The sequence below is a fragment of the Talpa europaea genome, assembly GCF_964194135.1.
Source record: "Talpa europaea genome assembly, chromosome: 5".
NCBI classification, from domain to species: Eukaryota; Metazoa; Chordata; class Mammalia; order Eulipotyphla; family Talpidae; genus Talpa; species Talpa europaea.
Window position 1 is genome coordinate 21,356,539 of NC_140071.1, and position 22,822 is coordinate 21,379,360.

The 22,822-nt window shown below is 38.9% G+C and overlaps 1 protein-coding gene across 3 annotated transcripts in view; it reads right to left on the minus strand.

Annotated features, from left to right (window-relative positions):
- OXCT1 (3-oxoacid CoA-transferase 1) overlaps positions 1-22,822 on the minus strand; it is a gene marked incomplete at its 5' end in the record, with an annotated part of 133,339 nt that overhangs the window by 43,349 nt on the left and 67,168 nt on the right. For all 3 annotated transcript variants that reach the window (XM_084233777.1, XM_084233778.1, XM_084233776.1), the window contains 2 exons: positions 17,300-17,375; positions 17,986-18,058. In XM_084233777.1, the coding sequence (XP_084089903.1) occupies positions 17,300-17,375; positions 17,986-18,058 (149 nt within the window). The remainder of the gene's footprint in view (positions 1-17,299; positions 17,376-17,985; positions 18,059-22,822) is intronic.

Consider the following 22,822-nt stretch of genomic DNA (forward strand, 5'->3'; position numbering starts at 1 on the left):
TCCCTTTAGAATTCACTCATTGTAAGACAGTAAAGACCAACTCACACAGGTCACAGTGAACAGCACTCATTCCTAAAGAAATCAATTTACTTCATATAGGAAAAAATATTTCTGTTATTACCTATTAACTACACTGCTTCTCTCCATTTACAAAAGTAAATGATGTTCAATAGTGTCTCCACAGTTCACTTATGAAAACTACATCACTCCAAATAAAGAATCCCAAAGCCTAAAACTGATTCTAGGTCACTAACGAAGTTTTAACAAGCATTTATTAAGCCAATAGAAGCATAAAACTTTCCGATTTTCTTTTCCCAAGGTATAATCGATGTGACTAAGTTTCTTTTTGGTTATATATGAGCCGCTTTGGATAAGTCAACTTCTCTGTACAGGGTCAGACAGGCGACCTCTGCTCTGTTCGGATGAATAAAACAGACAGGAGGAGGAAAAACTCGGTGTTATTCTTAGCTGTTTTGTTTTCACAGAGTCTATTCATGATTCTACAGAGAGGAAAACACATATCAAACAACCTGACTAAGTGAGCTCCCCTTGCTCACTCAGCCTCTGACAACATCAAGGGACAGAGCTTGAGTAACTGCTCCAGTAGAGACAGAAGGGCATTTGTTTTTGTTTAAAATGACTAAGTATTATTGCACTATAAATGAGTTAATTGAATGTATTAAATACAACTAAACATTGGAACTTCTGGCCTTGTACATTATCCAGTAACAGAGTAAGTACAATATTTCAAAACCTAGGGGTAAGCTATGTTCTGCATTAACAGTCTCTTCCTTCCATTGGGCCACTGAAATGAATGTATTATTTGAATCATATGAAATTGTCACATATAACCATATGTCACCGAGGAACACAGCAGTTTGAGGTGGTTGGTTCAAATTAATATTTTAATGGTGGTGAAACAGATTTTATTACCACACAAAATTTTTTAGAGAGCTTTTCATTATTTTTAGGAGATTCTTAGATAATCACAACAAAAATGACAGCTAAAATACAAATGGAAAGGTAACAATCACTTTTATGTCTCTGTATGTACTAAAATATATCAATCCCCTCAAGAAATCATTCACATGGAATATGAAATTAGGATGTTTTAAACTGGATAAAGAAAAATAGTCATTCTCAGAAATTTTATGTTCTGATTCTTCAAAGGGGGTGTGGTTTGGATGAAATAAAGAGTGTGAGAACAAGAACCAAGGGCAGAAGCGCCCTGCTCTGTCACCTCGTCCCACCGTCTGCAAAGCTCTAAAGAGCACAATTACAGAATTATTGTAATTACACTGCCATCTCTGACAGCTGGATGGAAATTTCACAGAGACACTGTGACTGAAAGAACATTATAAAGAAATACATCAAAATCATTACTAGTGTTTTTACCCACAGTAGATAAACAAAAAAAAAAAAGAGAAGATACTTTAAAAATTTAAGATGAACTGTGCAAGAGCAGGCTATGTATACTAAATGTAGGTGTCGTACTAAGTAAGCTTTAGAGGGGTAAGCAGAGAAACATCATTTTGAATCCACACTAAGTTAAATACTTGGCTCCCGAGATATTCCCTAGATTTAAATGAGGGCCCAGTTTCATGACTGCTATGTATCTACTGGAAAGCCATGAACCGTCATGGTGAACTGATAACCCTTTGGGTCACTGCGAGAGATTTTTAGTGTTTCATTCCTCCTGTGCACGCTCCAATCTGTAAAATGGAGGCCCTGTGCCTCGCCCAGGTGAAGACCGGTCTCACCTCTGATTTACTTAGAAACCACCTCCCACTTTTAGAACTAGGAGAGTCCTGTGACTCCACAGAGATTCAGATCCTAAGACCAGTGTGAAGCCCGGCCCCCAGAAGGAGAGGCACCTCATCTGCATGAGAATGAGCCTCCCTTGCTGGCATCAGAGAACGCAAGGGAGCCCTGTCCTGTGGGAGGGCCTAGCATCAGCAGCACTGGTGGTTTCAGAAATCAAAATACAATTATTCCTTTGTAAAGTTTCTCCTGTAGCTGAAAATGCACAGAAAGTAAAATGGTACCTTCTAAAAGTGGGAAGAACGAGGCAAAAACTTCTACCAACACAAACGAGGTCAAAATAATTACTCAGGGGAATTTGCCATTTTTGAAAGACACTTAACAAGGAAAACTAAGAAAGCATTCATTTCTCTCTTCTTATTGTTTCAAGTCAACTGTGCTCAGAGCAAGCTCCCCAAAGGCAAAAAAAAAAAAAAAAGGAAAAAGAGGGGAGGGAGTAGAGACAATGCTGGGAATAAAAATGAAAAGCAAAATAAATGTCTTTAGACTAAAGTAACAAGTGAAAACAATTTTTTGGGTCAGGATCTTAATGATGTAGAAACTAAAATACTGAGAATAGCATGAAAAAATAAAAAGGGTTCTATAAAAGTAAAATACAAAGAAAGATCAAATGAGGTAAAAGTATATAGAAACACATAAACCTTAACCCATTTTTGATATAGCAATACTTTCACTCCACAAACCTGGTAAGTGACCCTTTTACGTTTCTAATGGTAGATTTCGGTAACTTTATAACCCGCCCATATTACCAGAGATGATGTCACATGCATGACAAACAGTATTAAAAATTAATGTGTAAGTTAAAAAACTTGATTATTTCATACCCATTTTATATGGGGGCTAAATTGAGGTGGGTTTTATAGTTAGCTCATTCTCAGGTAAGTGAGAACAACCTTATTCCCTTTTCTGCTCTAACCACTTGTGGCAGATAATTCATTCACATTCATCTGGAATGTAAGCACAGCAAACACCTGGAGCTGGAGTATATTTGCTAAAATTTACTTTTATTGGGCCTCCCTGGTGGTGCAAGGGGTTAAGACGCAACCGATGAAACTATCCACAGCCACTGCAGCAAATTTCGATCCCCGGCCAGGGAGCTACCCACATGGCGCAGGAGATCTCTCCTGACTTACCCGCTGCTCCCCTCAGCAGTGTATTTCAGTCAATCTGCCTAGTTTGTACCCCACTCTGTCTATGGTGAATCCTCACACCCCCCACACCTCTGGCCTGTACCCCAGTTCTTGTATACATAAATAAATCTTTTTAAAAAATTATTTTTATTTCCAAGAAAGCCATTATAGGTCTAGTATTGAGGAGGAACCATATTCTATTGATAATTACCTTGAGTCATACTATTTAGAAAGGAGTTTCTTTTTTCCTCTAACCTCAGTAATCATGTACTAAAATGCAAAGTTTTTAATATTCAAAACTGGTCTTACAACTGGTATCTGAAGTGGAGGATGGTCAACCTCCAGGTGGGGCAGGGAACCTGGAACCTCCCCCTTTCCTGGGGACCACCCTGTTACATTGGGACACTGAGTCCTTAACCAGTGGAATGCAATGCTGTCTTAAGAGGGTGAGTGCTGAGTGGGACTGAGTTGAATTCTCAGACACCCTAGTTGCTTGTTGGTGTGTTGGCGTAGAGAAGCTTTCACTCACACAGTGGAATTGAGTCTATAAACTCTAATCAGAATTGTTTCAGTTTTGTTTTTTTAATCAAACATGGTAATGAAGACCTTTTAAAACACATTCTGCAATCTAATTATTACAAATGTGAAATAACTAGGAATACAGACTGAAACTTTGCCTTATGATGTATAATGTACTATTTCTGTTTTTTACTATTGTTGATTCATTTTTCTTGTGATTTGTTTTACCACAGTGAAGATATTTTGATAAACTCAACTTCATGAAGATAATCCCACAATATCTAACCAGTACTCGCAGAGGTAAATGATATGATAAGCTTTCCTTTATAAAAAGAGAAACTATATCAAGGAAAAGTTATATTACCTGAGGGTACAGGACAAGTCAGAAAAAGGACTGGAAGAAGGCTCCTTAGCTTCCAGAAAGAGGTAATTGAATCTCCATAGAAGATGCTTCCTATTTTAAAATGTCCATTATGTTGAACTTATTGCACTATTTTTCTTTCTTACTGTTCCTATCTGTTGGACAGTGTTAATTAATTTAGTTTAGAGGCAGACAGCAGACCTAGAGGTACCCGATGTAGCAGCTTCAGTTTAGACAACTTCTAAAAACACAGTCAGATCCTTTAGGACTAAAATTATAAAACCTTCCAAATGTGCTTATAAACAAACCATACATCTGTCACCAACCTGAAAGCCACAATTTAAGAAAATTAAATTTCCTAAAAACTACATGATATTGAGCAGAAGTTACATTCAGGATGGAAATACGTTAGCTAATAAAGCTTCTAAGTGCCAGAGTAATAAGTTTATTTTTCATAAAGTTCTGGCAATATGAAAAATGCTTCATTTTTTTAAGGGAGCTATTTCTCTATTATTTATGAGTGAGGTTTTCAGAGCCTGATTATTTAGGTGTGATCCTTATTTGTCTTCACTCTAATGTACATCTGTTGGCTCTTTATTATTTGATAATAAGTACATGATCTTTATTATTAGATAATAAGTACCAAAAGATGGTGGTTCCAAAAAATCATCTATCTCATAGTAACAAAACTCATCACCTGAAATTCCTTTATTGAGTACTATCCTATTAATGTTCTAAGCTATAACAATAATCCAGAAATATGCAGAACAGATAAGTGGCTAACGCCAAAACTCATGTACTTGACCTAACACTTTGAGCCTCTCTCAATGGGACTCTGAATCAGGGTTTCTTGCAAAACATATTATTTTTATGCACAATTGAAACCAAATTGGTAACCTGGTTTTCCATCCAAAACTATATTTAGAAATCAGTACTTATACAACTAAATTTGGATGATCTGGAAAAGAGATATCTATGGGATCTTATTCTCTGGTAATCTTCTATAAGGATCTCCTCAAGTTACCTAGTGGTAAAATGGACAATGTTGAATTTATTAGGTGCAATGAAGTTCAAAACCTATCTTCCTTTAACTGAGGAATAGTCCATGCTATTGACCAAGGAGGGAAAGGAAAGGAGAAAAGACACCTAATGTAAAATGCTGATGGTTTCGCCTGCCATTCAATTTAAACAGGAAAGTCCTGGAAAGAGGCTAAGACGGAAGATGGGAAACTGATGCTCACCCGGTCTCAATTCCAAATGCGTCTCATAATGAGATTGTATCAAGATAACTCTCAAGTTTAAAGATACATATTTCATGTCATGTGATGTCCAACTGGAAGCCAACTGTTCTGTTTCTTTAACAATAAGCAGGATCTGACCTAACACTGCCTTGAGGGTCTTGGCAGTGCACACGCCTGTGCCCGCGTGACCAAGCTCTTAACATCCCACGCTGTCATACTACGAGCACCACACTGGCAAGGGATGCAAGCAAGGCTGAAATGTCAGTGAACTCTTTGTGCAAATAATAAAAGCATTGAAGGTTCTCCATTTAATTTTAAATTTTATTCCACAAGCTTTGACATGAAATTCTTATATTCATTAATTTTTGGGTAATTTGTCATTTTAGTTTTGATTTCTTTTTTGATTCAGTGCCCTACAGGGAAAGACTGTGTGATAGAATTTATGGGTTTGCTAACCTTTAACAAAGAAGTAAAACACATTTTGAAGTGTAATTTGAATAATGTGATTTTCACCTTAGGGTTGACTTTTAGAAGCTAACCCTCATAAAATAACTCCCTGCATTTCAAAACCTTTAGATTACCAGAAGCTCAATTATTTAATGTAGATTCCTAAGACTTATAACCATTTAGAAGCTTGACATGGATACAAAAATTTTGAAATTATATTGCCTCTCAACTATTTAGTTTTCTAAGTATTCCCATAATATCATAACACTTCAGAAATGCATAAATCCGTAGCTTGCCAGGTACACCTTTCCAGTCAGCTTCCCTTAGGATTTAGTGAGTCTAAGGTCTTAGCCTAGTGGATTAACCCTGCACTCCCCAATAAAGTAGACCAGACACATGTTACTGTAGACATTTGAGTTACATAATATTAAAATTCAGTTCTTCAGTCACACTAGCCACATGTTGAGTGTGTGTGCTCAAAAGGCACACGTGGCTAGTGCCACCATGTTATACAAAGCACACACGGGACATTTCCAACATCACAGCACATGCAAGACTTGGGTAACACCGAATTAGACTGAACTAAAAGAGTAATTTGTGTAAGAGCAAAATTTGCTAGTATTCAAGCTAACACTAGAATTCAGGGCTTCTAAATTCTATTCTTACTTACTTTCTAATAACTCACTCTGTCCCCAAAAACAAATAAATGAATTTAGGAATTTGTATACAAGCAGCAACAAGCTCAATCTAAAATAAAATGATCTTATTTCCATGCAAAGTTTAGCCACCAGGCAAAGCTAGTAAATCCCAAAAAAGTACATAGGAATGCCCTGTCCAAACCTTTGAAATTTGAAGGGGGAAAAAATTATTTTTCTAAAAAATTACCGAATCATAAAAGAAATGAAGACTGACATTACATATTACCTAGAAATCAACTAAAATAACTTTATGTAGAAGATTATAGAAATTAAAACTATTCTCAAAAAATGTAGCACCCTAAATATTTTATTATTAGATGAGAAAGATGAAAAACAAAGTAGCCATTCAATTTCTCAATCTGGAACCGGTATAATATAAAACAGGATAATTAATAAAGGCCAAAATTAATAAATACAATAGTTCTTCAAATAGACTCCGTTAACCTAAAAATAGAAAAATGTCTTGCAAGCCTAATTAAGAGTGAAAAACATCTATAGATCTAGGAATAAAAAGTAGATAACAGTTTTTTTTAAAAGATTAATAACACTGAACAAGAGCAAAGCACAGCAAAAGCAATTTTCATATTCTGTGAAAAACATACTAGTCACCAGAGAGAAGGGGGAAAGAAAGGAACTCTGCACTGTGGCCCTAGTGCAGGGGAAATGAAGCATGATAAATTTACTAACAGCAAGCAAAAAGCCAAAATTAACAGGCAACTATAAATCAGAGACATCCAGCAGGGGAGGTGGAGGGAGAGGGATCAAAACAGAGGAGGGAAGAGCAAGGGACTATGGTGACAGTGCACGGGAGAGTTGGTGGTGGGACGTTTACTGGGACTACACGTGAGAGGAGAAAGCAAACACTGTACAAAAATGAACAATGATGTAAAATATATATAAAAGTTATTAAAAAAAAAACCTATCCCATTCATCACATTTTTAAAATGAAGGGTTGAGGTCTAGAAAGGCAAGCATCTTCACCAAAACACAGAGCTGCTTCTACGTGTACTTGAAAGGAAAATGGAAGTAACTCAGGATGTTTTATTTCATAAGTCAATTCTCCTCATATTGTGGAGACAGCATCTCTCTAAAACCGCAAGACAGAAGACTGAGTTCTAGCTACCAACTAATTGTGTGACCTGGCTCAACTCACTTCATTTCCCCTCTATCAGGAAAGTTAGGGTGTTCCATGGCTGCATGACACTAAATTATATTCTTAATTTCTTAGCCTTGATGGGAAAATAGAACTTAGGGTTTATAAAAGGAATCCTTATCATTCAGAGATAATGCTAATACATTTATGGATAGGATGATATGATGGGTGGGATTTGCTTCATAATAAATCTAGGGAGTCTGGGGAAGTGAACAGTAGATGAAATAAGGCAGGCCATAAATAGACACCTGTCTGAGCTGGATATATGCATGTTACTAGTCTATTTTTTTAAGTACTTGACATGTTCCCTAATTAAAAATTCTTCGTTAATGTAAGTGCTGATCAAAAATTACCCTGAAGCCAAAAGAGGAAAGTAAGAAATAAAGATTTTACCAACTAGAAATGCCGCGTTCAGTCACTTAATAGTTCTCAAGACTCAGCCTGTAGTGGCCGCATCACATGGTCCTCAGCCCTTCAGCTCCATTCCCTGCTAAGTCATATCAGCAGCACCATTATTTATGAAATTACTAATAATGGGTTTTAAAGAGACTTCATCTATCATTTTTAATGTTTCCTCTCCTCCTTTTAAGTGGGCAGTTTAATGAGAAGGGGTTCTTGCACTCATACAAAGACATCATTAGCCAAAGAGATATTTATTGAAAACATCAAACTCAGTCACTGCTCACTCTTTATAAAGGGACAAATAATGGGGAGAGAGGGGAAGAGGAAAGGAAGGAGAGAGGGAGGGAGATTGATTGAGATTGACTGATAGACAGAGTAGGGGAAAGAGACAGAGACTGAGTCAAAAAACAGATGACCAAACGCCCAATTCTATGCACAGAAGCCTGCCTTCTCACACCCAAGGAGATGGAGAACAAGGATCAAATTCTTGCAAGAGTTGCACGGAGGCTACGTTAGCTCCATCGTTTGGAATCAATTAGATGCCTCACTCATTTTTCCTTCAACCTCTGGATACGTCTGAATTCAGTGACGCGTCAAAAATCTTAGCATTAAGCAGTTGTTCACAAACACATTATATAAAATCCAGCAAGGAGTAAAATATTTCCTTTTCACTAGAGCAATAATAGTCAGGCAGCAATCAAAAGATACTTTACAAGACTGCTGAAAATTGAGATATTTCAAAAAAAACCAATTTCATATTCTCATGTCCTTTTGCCTGCCTACAGGATTGATAACTGCGCGAGACAGAGGCTAGCAAGTCAACTGACTTGCTAGTCAATTTGCTATTGTTCTTTTCTGATCTTAATTTTATTTTTTATCTTAATTTTAATCTTTCCTTTAATTCTATGTAGCAGTCATTCCCTTTGCAGTGCTTCTCATATTTCTGCAGTTAGGTTTCAATGCTTCCCACTGAAGTACCAATGAAAGCCAATTTTATAAAAATACTGGTAAAGGACCTGAACTATTCCAAAGAACTCTTCAAATGGTAGACTACAAGAAATGGGTAAATAAATAAAACACTACATACATGAAGTTTATGCTGATGATATGTGATTTGGCAGTTTGAGACTTTAGAATTTGAATTAGTTTTTAAAAAATGATAAGATGCAGAGGAAAGAATATGCAAATAGGTCAATGCAATGCCGTCAGACACTCCCAACTTAAATTAGCATCGTTTATAAAGCATGAGTCCTTTCAATTGCAACAGACCTTGATCCACACCAAAAAAAAACCAACAGTTTCTTTATCAAGTTTACAGAAAATACTGTAAGGATATTTTAGTAATTTTCGCGTAGTTTTGCTTTCATCATTAAAGGTGTTTGCTAAATACTCCCCGTGAGCCTTGTGGCAAAATGCAGAACTCATAAAAACAACAGACACTTGTGGCCAAACCCCCATTTCATCACTTGCTATGTATATAAACGTGAATAGTTAATTCTCTTAGTCTGAGTTTCTTCATCTGAAAAATCAGGGATGGTTATATTTCAGTCAGCGCTCTGTAAGGATTAAATGACAGTAAATAAATAGCACAGTATGTGGCCAATGGCATGTGATTAGTTATTACTTCCTTGTAAAAATATTAGATTTATAATTTACTTGTGACTTCTAAACCTTAATCATAACTTTTAGTCACCAACAGGATCCTCAAAGTAAGAGGAATTTTCCTTATAAATTAATACATCAGCTATGTTAGTTTATAAATATACTTTCAGTCTGCAAAATGATTGGATGTAAATTATAAAACTAAGGATTAGTTTTCAGCATAATGTTTTCCAGATAGTCATAGAGTATTTTTGGATAACCAAATATAGTATTCCAAGTCAAGAACAACAATAAACAGCTTATGTCTCTAATAACACCCTAAATTCACTAAGTTGTCTTTAAAAAAAAAAAAAAAAGGTATGCTCCTTTGATAAATCACAGTTCGAGAGGGAATCATTCATTTCTCTTGGACATCCGGCCAGCATCCTGTCTCTAATTGGCACAAGAAGTAAAGGCCCGTCCATTGGGTCAGTGAGGTCTTCATTCCTTCACAGAACAAACAGGGCTTGGCGAGGTGCTTTCATGGTCATCTCCACTGTCTCGGGCAGCTGGGCAAGGGGACAGGCCCAGGGATCTCACCCTGATGTACAGGAGGCACAGACAGATGACAGCTTTGCAGAAACAAGGGCTTGGCCGAATCATCCCACAGGAGAGCACCACTGACAGCAAGGGAACTACAGGCCCCAAATCCAAAGTGACTAACAATCGAACCGAAGGCTGGACTGGGACTCTTGACTGGTGTTCAGATATGAGAGTTATGAAATACCAAGACGTGAGATGTGTCAGAAGCAAAATTTACAGAGAAAAGGGTCAAAAACAAGTTCTAAAACTCTTGGGACCCTTGGCAAGATCAAGGAGCATAGTACAGAGAGAGCAGAAGATTGTGAATGAAGGACTTTGAAGAAAAGTGATGGGTGACCCTACCCACGCACCCAGGAACCAAGAAGGGCCCCTCCATGACATCTGAGAGCCTGAATGGCAGATTCACAGCTGGGGGTGGCCTGCCCAACTTCCCCTTGCGAAAGCTGAATGGCAGCTTTGAGGTAGCCAGGACAAACCACTAAAGACGAGACAAGGATGTATGAGGGCTTCTTAGCTGTGGACCCCATGGGAGAGGGTCAGCCTAAAGATGCGTCATGTATTCTCAACAGGATACCCCGGAAAGAAGAGGCAACCCCACCAGAGACAGTCCAGAAGTAAAGTGGAGGGCAGGAGAACCAGAGGCTGCTAGGGAAGCTTCCAACCACCACCCCTCAGAGCAGAAGCTGCTGATGTAGGTCAGAGGGGACTCCCAAGACCACAGGCAAACACAGAGGAATAAGGGATCCATTTTTTTTTTTTATAAATTTTATTGTTATATTCCCCATACAATTGCAGCCCCCCATTCTGACCCCAATCCCTCCCCTCCCGCCCCCGCCCCCCTAAAAGTGTCTCTGGTTCATAGTTTTTTGTTGATTTTGATTTTCACTTTCTTATAGTTATTCATTTTCCTGGTCCCTTATTTAAGTTTTCTAGATTCCTGCTATGAGTGAGACCATCGGTATTTTTCTTTTTCTTTTTGGCTTATTTCGCTGAGCATGATCCCTTCCAGCGCCATCCATGTTGCAGCAAATTGCATGTGTTTATCTTTTTTGAATGCTGAGTAATATTCCATGGTATATATGTACCACATCTTCTTGATCCAGTCATCTATTTTTGGGCATTTGGGTTGTTTCCAAAGCTTAGCTATTGTAAACAGTGCTGCTATAAACATAGGGGTGCAGGTGTTCTTTGGAATTGATGTTTCTGTGTCCTTTGGGTAAATACCTAGGAGTGGAATTGCTGGATCATATGGAAGCTCTATGTTTAGTAGGTCCAGAAATCTCCACACAGCTTTCCACAGTGGTTGGACCAGTTTGCACTCCCACCAACAGTGCAGAAGAGTTCCTTTTTCTCCACACCCTCGCCAGCATTTGTTGTTGCTAGTTTTTTTAATATGTGCCATTCTCACTGGTGTAAGATGGTATCTCATGGTAGTTTTGATTTGCATTTCCCTGATGACAAGTGATGTTGAACATTTTTTCATATGCCTGTTGGCCATTTGCATTTCCTCTTCAGAGAAGTTTCTTTTAAGCTCTTCTGCCCATTTTTTGACTGGATTATTTTCTTTGTTGTTGTTGAGTCTCATCAGCTCTTTGCAGATTTTTGTGATCAGTCCTTTATCATTAGTGTTGGGTGCAAAAATGTTCTCCCAGTTGGTGGGGTTTCTCTTTGTTTTTGTTATTGTCTCTTTTGCTGTGCAAAAGCTCTTTAATTTGATGTAGTCCCAGCTGTTTATCTTTGCCTTCACTATCACTGCTTTGGGTGATGTGTCTGTAAAGATGTCTTTGATGTGCAAATCACGTAGTGTTTCGCCTATATTTCCTTCTATATATTTTATGGTTTCAGGTCTTATGTCTAGTTCTTTAATCCATTTTGAGTTGATTTTTGTGTATGGTGTGAGGTGGTGGTCAAGCTTCATTCTTTTGCATGTAGCGACCCAGTTTTCCCAGCACCATTTATTGAACAAACTTTCTTTGCTCCAATGCATAGTCTTTGCTCCTTTGTCAAAGATTAGTTGACCATAAATCTGTGGGTTTATTTCTGGATTTTCTATTCGATTCCATTGGTCTGTATGTCTGTTCTTGTTCCAATACCATGCAGTTTTGATGATTATGGCTTTGTAGTATAGTTTGAAGTCTGGGAGTCTGATGCCTCCATTCAATAAGGGATCCATTTAAACATCTAAAGGACGGGGAAGCAGCAAGCCAACTCACAGCACTGTCACTGTCCATCACTAGACAAGGGAGCACTTGGAGGTCCTATTTCCTTGCTTTCCCTTTCTTCTTGGCGTCGACACTAGCAGGTGCCAAGCAGGGAGTGGGCAGTGGGAGAATGGAGAGAAAGAGCAGGAGAACAGCACACAACCGTCCCCAAATGCAGGCGACCTGCCCGTCTGTGGCCGGGTACAGCAGTGAGAGCTCAGCGACACATTGTTTCGGGTTATTTTGTTGTTGTTGCTGTTGTTGTTTTAATTTTTTTATTTTATATATTTTTTTACATCATTCTTCATTTTTGTACAGTGTATGCTTTTTCCTCTCAGGTGCAGTCCCCATGAAATTCCCGCTACCAATTCACCCCGGGGAACCAGCACCATAGTCCCTTGTGCTCTTCCCTCCCCTGTTTTGATCCTTCTCCCTCCTCCTCCCCTGCAGAATGTCTCTGATTTGTAGTTGCCTGTTGATTTTGATTTTTAATTTATTATAGTTACTTTTTCCCCCCAGATCGCCTATTTGGTTCCTCTGCATTCCTCCTATATATGGAAGCCCTGTTCCTAGTTTGGACTACACTCTTTAATTCCTGAACTAAAATTGATTTTGTGAATTAAAGTGACCTAATGAAAGCTCATTACCTGAGAATGAGCTACAATGTCATGCAGAGAAAAAGCTTCCTTAACTGAATAAAGTTAAAGACAGCACAGCAGATAAAAATGCTGTTTTTTATTTCATCCCCCATGTGAGGCTTTTTACAACATATTGGATATAGAAAACACTCTCTCTCTCTCTCTCTCTCTCTCTCTCTCTCACACACACACACACACACACACACACAATAATACAATAAAGTAATAGACAAGAAAAAAGGCTGATACCAGTGTTAGTAACAGAATAGAAATAGTGTGAGTGTGAACTGAGGTAATTTTTCTGGACAGTAATTCAATATATATCAAAAACCTTAAAAAACTGAACAACAGGGGCCTCCCTGGTGGTGCAAGGGGGTAAGTCTCAGCACTATGAGGCTATTCGCAGCCACTGCAGCAGGAGTTGAATCCCTAGCCAGGAAGGTGACCCACATGGCACAGCAGACCTCTCCTTTCTCACCTGCTGCTCCCCTCAGCAGTATATTTCAGTCAGTCTGCCTGTTCTGCCCCCCACTCTGTCTCTGATGAATCCTCTCACTCCCATGCACCTCTGGCCTGTACACCAGCTCTTGTATGTATAAAAAAGCAAATCCTGTAAAAAAATAAAATAAAATAAAATAAAAAAAAACTGAGCAACATATTCTATTTCTAGGGAGTTATACTAAGAAAATCACCCAAGAAATCTATGAAGACATAGCTTCAAAAATATAGTGGTAATAAGCAGGTAGAGAATCAGACAAAATACAGCAAAGCGTAGCTTTGAGCCATTAGACAAAAGGCAGCGCAGGGCTGCACAGGACTCTGATCTCTGCGAGAAAAGCAGCCCATGGAGCGGGCTCACTGACTGCCTGAAGAGCTCACAGGCTGCAGGGCAGGGAGGGATCCCAGGTGGATTCCAGGGGTCTTGTGGGTCTCAGGGAGCCAACTGAACTAGAATACCAGAATTTGACTTGATATCTTAAAAAATCAGAAGTCACTACACAGAGAGGCTAAGGAGATTTGCAAAGGGTTCACCGGAGTCTTTGGCAAAGCAGTGAAGTGCACAGGTGTGGAAGGCAGTCATCCAGAGTCAAGGAAAGAGGAACTAGGAAGTGTTAGCAACCTGCTCAGGCCAAGCCTGAGAACAGCTCACATTCCTATTCTTCTTTGCCTTAATAGCACCTCGTGTTTCAATCCTCCCTGCGTCAAAGGAGAGGGCCCTTGACCGTGGGTTCCTCAGGGACGGCAGCCCTGCCCAACAGGCCCTGAAAGCACGTCGCACGCATTCAACAGCCAGCTCCCGTAGCTAATCATACGCATACACGTCTGCTTTCCCTCAAAGTCCATAATCTATGGCAGCTGTTCTCCAAAAATAGCCACTAGGAGGCCAGAGCAGTCTTGAATGCAGATTCAACAGCCAGCATTTCTGTCCACATTTCCGCAGCTCACCTGAGCCTTTACCATCTCCACCATAACCAGGAATGCAAAGGGGCCAAAGACTGTCAATTTTCCTTCTTCAAAAGTTCAGGGCAGAATTTTTAAAAATCTGTGCATAGGATCTATGCTGCATACTAAGAAGCTATTAAAGGATAAGACAAATAGCATCCACACTATTTGTCTGCCTTAAAAGCTTAATGTTTATTATAATCTGACATTGTATTGATTGATGGGATGCCATGATGCAGAGAAACTCAAGACTTTACAACCACTGAAAGATTATTAAACTCAGTAAAAAGATAAAAGTAAATGAAAAATGATACAATAAAGCTGAACTTTTCAGCTTCTTGGCTGCCAAATATTGTAATAAAAATATATCCCAAACTTTATAAATCAACATAAATCTTTGAGACAAATAGAAATAGAACACACACTAAAAGTATATAATAAGGAGGCAAGGCTGTATCTTATCTACAGCCAGTGAGAGCAAGAAGTGTGCTCTCAAAGGGTTTAATTTTTGGTACCTGAACACAAACAGAATAAATAGGTTATGTTATTTACTGTGAGATTTAGTCTTGCTTATGCCAGTGTATTTTAAGACAGATATTACCTCTTTAATGTTAGGCAACAGAGCACTGAAGAAGATAAAAATATTAGCCACTATTTATGGAGTGCTTTTAGTATTCACTATTCATTTTCTTCTCACTTAATCCTAACAAAAATATGTACTCCAGATTGTATAATTTATAAGGGGTAGAGCTGAAATGCAAATTGGAGGTCTTCCAAACTAAAGCTCACGGTCTTGACGCTCAAGTATCCTGCATCCAAATGAATCAAAACACACACAGTGAATCATATAGGAAGAAGTCTGGAAGTGATTATCAGTACTAAAGGAACAAAGATGTGCAAATTCAAAATGACACTACCAACTTCCAGTACAAAAAGAGGGGATCCAAACATATAAACACTTTTGATGCTTAATTTTTCTCAGTGTTTCTTCCAAACCCCAGAGTTGCCCACTGCTGCCCCACTAGGTCCATTCCTTTGGAAACTCATGAGTTTCAAACTGTTTAAAGAAACTATAAAATAAAATACACTGATAGTTTAGTCATTCAAATAATATCCCCAACTTCTCCTTCTTAACTTATCAAATAATAACACAGTTTCATAGCATTTACTACATGACAAGCTCTGTGCACCTATAAAATTGGTACAATTATATCACTGCCATTTTACAGATGAGGAGACATAGGCTCCACAAAGTAACGAAAAGCATTTCAATTCAGGTATGTCTCTGAGACATACCTATGAAAGCCAGATGGGACCCCTGAAATCATCTGGTCTCAGACCCTCTGCTTTTAGATGAGCATGCTTTGACCCAAGAGCATAAGTACCATGTTCAAGGTCACATCTTGATGACTGGTCAAGTCAGGGCTAAAACCCAAGGCTTGCTTTCCATGCTCCTTCTACTATTCCATAAGTCCTTTTCTCAGAGATTTGAATAGAAAAACATGCTGAATTCTACATAAATAAGTATTCCCATAAACTGTTGCCCTGACTCTGCACCATGCTCCATGCTCAGGAGACACTCTTTGATTTCTCGAACTTCATGAGCTCCCAACTCTCATAACTATGGCAAATTTAGAATGATAGACATTTTAAAACTAAAACAATACAATCCATAATTTTCTAACAGTTCTTTCTTTGAATGGGTTAACGATATTTCCTCTTACATTCTAAATTTAATTTATGATCAATCATTCTTTAATACTAGTTCTCCAACTTGATTATATATTGTAATCACCAGGCTTGCTTTCAAAATACCCATTGTCCAGACCACATCCCAGATGACTTAAATTGGGAACTCTGTAACCGAGGTCCCAGATATCAAGTTGTAACTCCTAGGTGATTCCAATATACAGCCAACTTTGAGAACCAGGCCTTTTAAAGAATATTTCAGAAGGTATTGGAGTGAAAGAAAAAAACTAACACTCTTTCTAATATTATTAACAACCACCTATTAATCTACATCCTCACAAAATTAATGGGGAAAAATATAAAGGTTCTAAAAACGTGTTTTTTAAAAATACTACTGTCAAACCATTGAACACCAACCTGTTACTGAATCAAATTCCTTTTACCTAGTGCCATAGAGACACACTGACTAACCTGAGTTACCAGACAAAATGAGCTCATGTTCATAGACAAGCATTCAGTGTGGTTTTGGTACATATTTCAGAAAGCAACAAACTGGGACCTTAAGAACCACATTCATAAACTCATTGACTGACTACAATCCCTTTTCCAATGCTGAGTATTAAAGAGGTTTCTTCCTTGATTCAAGTCATATGTAAATGGGAACATGTTTTGTTTGTTTGTTTGTCTGTTTTTGGTTTCTCCTCATTTTTTTTTATTTTATTTTTATATTCCCCATACAATTGCAACCCCCTTATTTTGACCCCAATCCCTCCCCTCCCCGTCCCCCACCCCCCATAGAGTGTCTCTGGTTCATAGTTGTTTGTTGATTTTGATTTTCACTTTCTTATAGTTATTCATTTTCCTGGTCCCTTATTTAAGTTTTCTAGATTCCTGCTATGAGTGAGACCATCCGGTATTTTTCTTTTTCTTTCTGGCTTATTTCACTGAGCATGATCAATGCGAATATGTTTAAGCCCCATAAGCTCTATATTCTACAATAAGAGACAAAATGATTGATTACTTGTGGGGTCACATGACTGATTAAGGAGGGATTTTAATTATTTGGGTGAATAAGAAAATAATACAATTAACCTAAAATTAATGAGCATGTTAATTATTCTTTTAGTTATGAAAAATATTTGTATTTCTAACTTGTATCATAATACAATTGACTCCTTTACTTTTTTTTTTTTTAACCTTCCCAACTGTCTATTGCTCCATGGGAAATTCTGCTTTGACCTGATCTTATTTTTCACCCCAACTACCAAGGAAAGCAGCAGTGCTGGGTATTTCTTAGTGACTGCTTAATTAAAGTGTGATTCAAAATAATGAATCTGACCCACGTTTGATTCAGAAGACACGTGTCACTTACAGGTATCATCCAGTTAGCCAGGTCACCATACTTGGACACCTGCATCGCTCCCAGCATTGTTAGGTCAACGTGTCCCCTGAGAAAAAGAAAGAGGAAATCTAAAGCAAATTGTACAAGCTTTATGTCCCAACTAGCTGAAATCGCCAGCAATTTAAATATAGAATTCTATATCTCCAAAATACATTTGTTTTCTCCCCGCCCCCACACATCTGATTTCCAGACAAATCCAAGCTGATGTAGAGAAGTAACCATTAAGAAATCTCTTTAAAAATTATAGCCTATATTGTTTTCAAAAACACATTAAAAACAGGTGTGTGCAGACAGTGAGCTTGTTTCCTTTGGTGAGGGAGAATGTGGCTCACTCTGAAGACAGATTCTGGCTAGAATATTAATACGTGGTTTACAGAAAATGTTAGGATCCTCAGGAGGAACCTTGAAAGTGTACTTCAGTATAGTTGGCGCTCAGATATAGATTATGGTTTGAAGGTTCTTCTAATAATAGCATGCTGGACTTTGCAAAGCCCAACACCCTAGGTGAATCACTGCACATCTTGGCACAGCTAAACCAACCCCTGGGAGTTTTCTAGCTGGGAAACGTGACTGTGTTGGAGTCTTGCTAACACACTCCAGGGATGACTCAGCTCATTCCACACCTCGTGGAACACGAGGCGCCCGTTATTACATACCCTCTAATCATGGCGAATGATTCATCACTGGAGAAATAAGAGGCTCCTGGAAGAACAGTAACTGTTTCCTTGCCTAAACATGCATGCACACACACACAGGGAAGAAAAGGAAAGAGAAAGCTGTTAGAGTTCTAAGAGTATCATGGTAAAGAGAGAGGTCCATACCTCTTCTGTTTCCTCAAGAACTAAGACTCCCTTAGTAAAGTCTTAGTAACTAAAACTCCCTTTTAGTAAAGACTCCCTATACCAAAATGCAATGCCAGTGGGGGTACAGGGAACACAGTGGGAACTGCCCACCCTGTGAAGAGGAGCATTTGGTCATGAAAATTGTTCAAATTTGCCCTTGCATGGTGATAATGTAACAGGGTGGACCCCAGGAAAAGGAAGGTTCCAGGTTCCCAGCCCCACCCAAGGGAGGGTGGAGCTAAGCAGGGAGGAGAAGCTCTCTCTCAGACACAGAAGCATCGAAGGGATCTGATCAAGCCCACCTGTGCCTTGCAGCTGTAGTCTCAGCTTCTCAAGTCCTGCCTGAAGGCTACCGTCCCACAAATATCCCCCTCCATTTGAGCTTGAGTATAGAGAAGACTATTTATATCATGCTGAAATATTTATTCCCCTAAAGAGTTTGATTCTAAACAAAGGGAACATTTTCACATCTTTCAAACTACAGGAACACTGAAAAGCTTTGGAAAATTCTTTCTGACAAGGTTAGTAGGGCTTTTTAGACAGCACATAAGATGTGGAGGATTAAATGAAATAATGCATGTAAAGTCCTTATTCTAATGCCTGGCACAGAGAAAGGTCTCTCAAAACATGAATTTTTATTGTTGTCATTGTTATTATTCCTCACTCCAAACCTACTTATAAAAGAGACATTGCTGTCGCCCCTCTAAGGAAATGCCACAGGAACAAGCGCTAGTTCCGTGATGGGATTATACAGCCAGCCTGCAACTCCAGCTTCAGGTTAAGGATAATGCAAGTGAACCTTATCTTAACACAAGTTCTGTGTCCAGCAAATCCAGCTCCTCACAAGTGTTGTGAGGTGGCTATGCAAAGAGGAAGAATCTGCATGATAAAAAAAGAAGAAAAAAATCTCAGCTTTTTGTTCCCTGCCTGCTAAATCACAGCACAACCTCTGCTGTCTGAGAGCACATAGTGGGTGTCAGTCACCACATTACAGTAAACTCTGAGCTGGGAGAGCTTCAGCCCATTGAGAGCCACTGCTCTACAGGCACAAGGCAAGGGCCAGAGAAAGTTACAAGTTATGACACTGACAAGGTTTCAATCCAAGGTAAGTCATTCAAAATAAGAAAATGTTATTAAAAAATAGAAGGGGGCCTCCCTGGTGGTGCAAGGGTTAAGACGCAACCTATGAAGTAGTCCATGGCCACTGCAGCATGAGTTCGATTCCCAGACAGCCAGGGAGCAGCCCACATGGAGCAACAGACCTCTCCTGACTCGTCCGCTGCTCCCCTCATCAGTGTGTTTCAGTCAGTCTGCCTGTTCTGTTCCCCACTCTGTCTCTGGTGAATCCTCTCACCCCCCCGCACCTCTGGCCTGTACCCCAGTTCTTGTATGCATAAATAAATAAATCTTTAAAAAAAAAATAGAAAAGGGGCCTCCCCAGTGGCACAGCGGGTTGAGCGCAGCGCTGTGAAGCTGTCCGCAGCCTCTGCGGCGCTGGTTCGATTCCCAGCTGGGGAGATTGCCACATGGTGTGACAGATCTCTCCTGTCTCACCCACTGCTCCCCTCAGCAGTATATTTCGGTCCTTCTGCCTGTTCTGCTCCCTGCTCTGTCTCTGGTGGATTCTCTTACCCTCCTGCGCCTCTGGCCTGTACCCCAGTACTTGTGTAAATAAATAAATCTTTAAAAAAAAGAAAAAGAAATAGAAAGGGATGCAAAAGGCACATTACTATGAAAGCTAAAACGACGTTTGTTAGAAATTTCACAATGGCATTGGGTCACTGTATGTTTGAGCCCAGATCTTTATGAGCCTTCTGAAATGTTCTAGACACTGCCTTTCGCCCCTTTGAAAAACTCAGGTTATCGGTGGGTGTAACTCAGTGTGTAGAGAAGGCAGGGGGCAGGCGCAGGAGCTATGCATAAGTCCAACCCACCACAATGTGATCTTGAGCTTATACCTCATTTTTCTGGGCCTGAGTTTCCTGTTTTCATTTGAGACTAAATAGCATAATATATATGAAAAGTATGCTGTAAACTATAGGGTGCTGTACAAATGGTGGTAATTTATTTTTACATAACCATATGAGACTATTATTTAGAAAAAATGGATACTCAGGAATAATTCTATTATTTAAAAATTTTTAAGTTCACTAATTATAACCAGATAGTAACTCTCTATTCACTCCAGGGAATTTCTTGCCAAAATTCTTTCAACTAACACAATGGGCTGATCATTCTGATAACTTCCAAATGTTGGGAGTCACAGAAAGCACTAATGTTAATTCTAGGCTCTCACGCTCACAGAATTTCTCCCCAATTTACAACTCTAAAAGTTAAAGTGTCATAAATCCTAAAGAGGACTTTGGTGAAAGAGTTATAGAATTATTCATTTGATTTTTAGCTTGACTAGTCATAACTAAAACATTCTTATTTTAAAAAGCGTTGAACATCCAAAGCTCTCCTAACAAAATGGGGAAGAAAGGAGGTGTTACACTCCCAGACCTCAACCTATACTACAAAAAACCAATACAGTAACAGAACAAAAACAGACACACGGAACAATGGAACCGAAGTGAAAGCCCAGAAATAAAACCACACATATATGGTCACCTAATCTACGACAAAGGAGCAAAGAATATACACTGGAACAAAGAGAGTCGCTTCAATAGATGTTACTGGTAAAACTGGACCACCACTCACAAAAGAAAAAACTAGACTACTATCTCAAGCCATACACAAAAACCAACTCAAAATGGGTAAAAAAAAAAACTTGAATGTAAGGCCTGAAACCATAAATTATGTGGAAGAAAACACAGGCAAAACACTCCAGCACATATACCTCAGTAACACCCTTGGTGACTCATCTCCTCCTCCTCCGGAAGCAAGGAAACAAAGGGGAAGATAAACAGTGGGGACTACATCAAAGTGAAAAGCTTCTATACAGTAAAAGACACAGTGACCAAAATGGAGAGACCTCCTACTGACTGGGAGAAAACATTTGCACTCCATACAACTGATAAGGGACTGATTTCAAAAATCTACAAAGAGCTCACATGATTCAACAAAAACACCCAAGTCAAAAAGTGGGCAGAAGAGCTAAAAAGACACTTCACCAAAGGGGAAATGCAAGTGGCCCACAGGCATAAGAAAATATGTTCAACATCATTTATCATTAGGGAGATGCAAATCAAAACCACAATGAGATACCACCTCACACTAGTGAGAACGGTTCGTATTAAAAAAACTGGAAACAACATATGCTGGTGAGGATGTGGAGAAAAGGAACCCTCTTACATTGCTGGTGGGAATGCAAACCGGTCCAACCACTTTGGAAAGTTGTATAGAGGTTCCTCAAAACATGAAAAATGGATCTCGCATATGACCCAGTGATTCCAATACAGGAATCTACCTAAAGGATATAAAAACACTAATTTGAAAGGAAACCTGCATGCCTATGTTTACTACAGCACTATTTACAATAGCCAAGTTATGGAAAAACCTAACTGCCCCCAAAACTTATGAATGGATCAAGAAGATGTGCGTGTGGGGTATGTGTGTGTGTGTATGTATAGACACACGTACATATGTATACAAACATACATACAATGGAATACTTCTCAGCAATCAAAAAAGATAAACTCATGCCATTTGCAGCAACATAGATGGAGCTGGAAGGGATTATGCTAAGTGAAGTAAATAAGAAGGAAAAAGAAATATCTAGTGACTTCACTTCTAAGTGGAATATAAGGAAACTGAACAAAGGGTCAGGAAAAAAACAAAACTTACAAGCTGACCATAGATCTGAGGCATACAGCAGGGGTGGGGGAGGGAGAGTGGTCAAAACAATGGAGGGAAGAGCACAAGGGCCTGTGGTGACAGATCATGGGTGCTATGGTGGTGGGAGAACTATAGGCAGTACACCTTAGAGGAGAAATCAAATATTATACAAAAATGAACAATGTTGTAAGAAAATAAATACATTTTTAAAAAATTCTTGCTTTACAAAGTAGTTAAGATTATAGGTGTTATTTCACAAATTGAAGTATAAAGCTGGTAGCTTCATTAGGACTGAGCTACCTTTAAGCTCCACGGACTCAAAATACCTACCATTCACAATGTCACTGAAAAGAATGGTTGCTTTTCCAATAAAAGTGGGTTCATTGGGCCTTCCTGATGGCACAAGGGTTTATGTGTCAGCACTGTGAAGCTATGTGCAGCCACTGCAGTTCAATCCCTGACCAGGGAGCTACCCACATAGTACAGCAGACCTCACCTGTCTCACCCGCTTCTCCCCTCAGCAGTGTATTTCAGTCAATCCACCTGTTCTGTTCCCCACTCTGTCTCTGGTGAATCCTCTCACCCCCTGCACCTCTGGCCTGCACCCCAGTTCTCATATGCATAAATAAATAAATCTTTTTTTAAAAAAGTGACGCATGAATCCAATGCTCAAATTTGGAAAATGAAGTTATTCATTTTGCAAATAACTTAACATCATAAATTAATTAAACCAAGCAGCAAATATTTTCACAGATCAATGAGCTATTGCTCAAGGGTACAGCACAATTAAATTACAGCCTTGGTTAAATGTCACTGCTTTATCACAGTGGGCCTCTCAGAGTTGAGTTGTGTTAACTAATTCAACTATTCAACT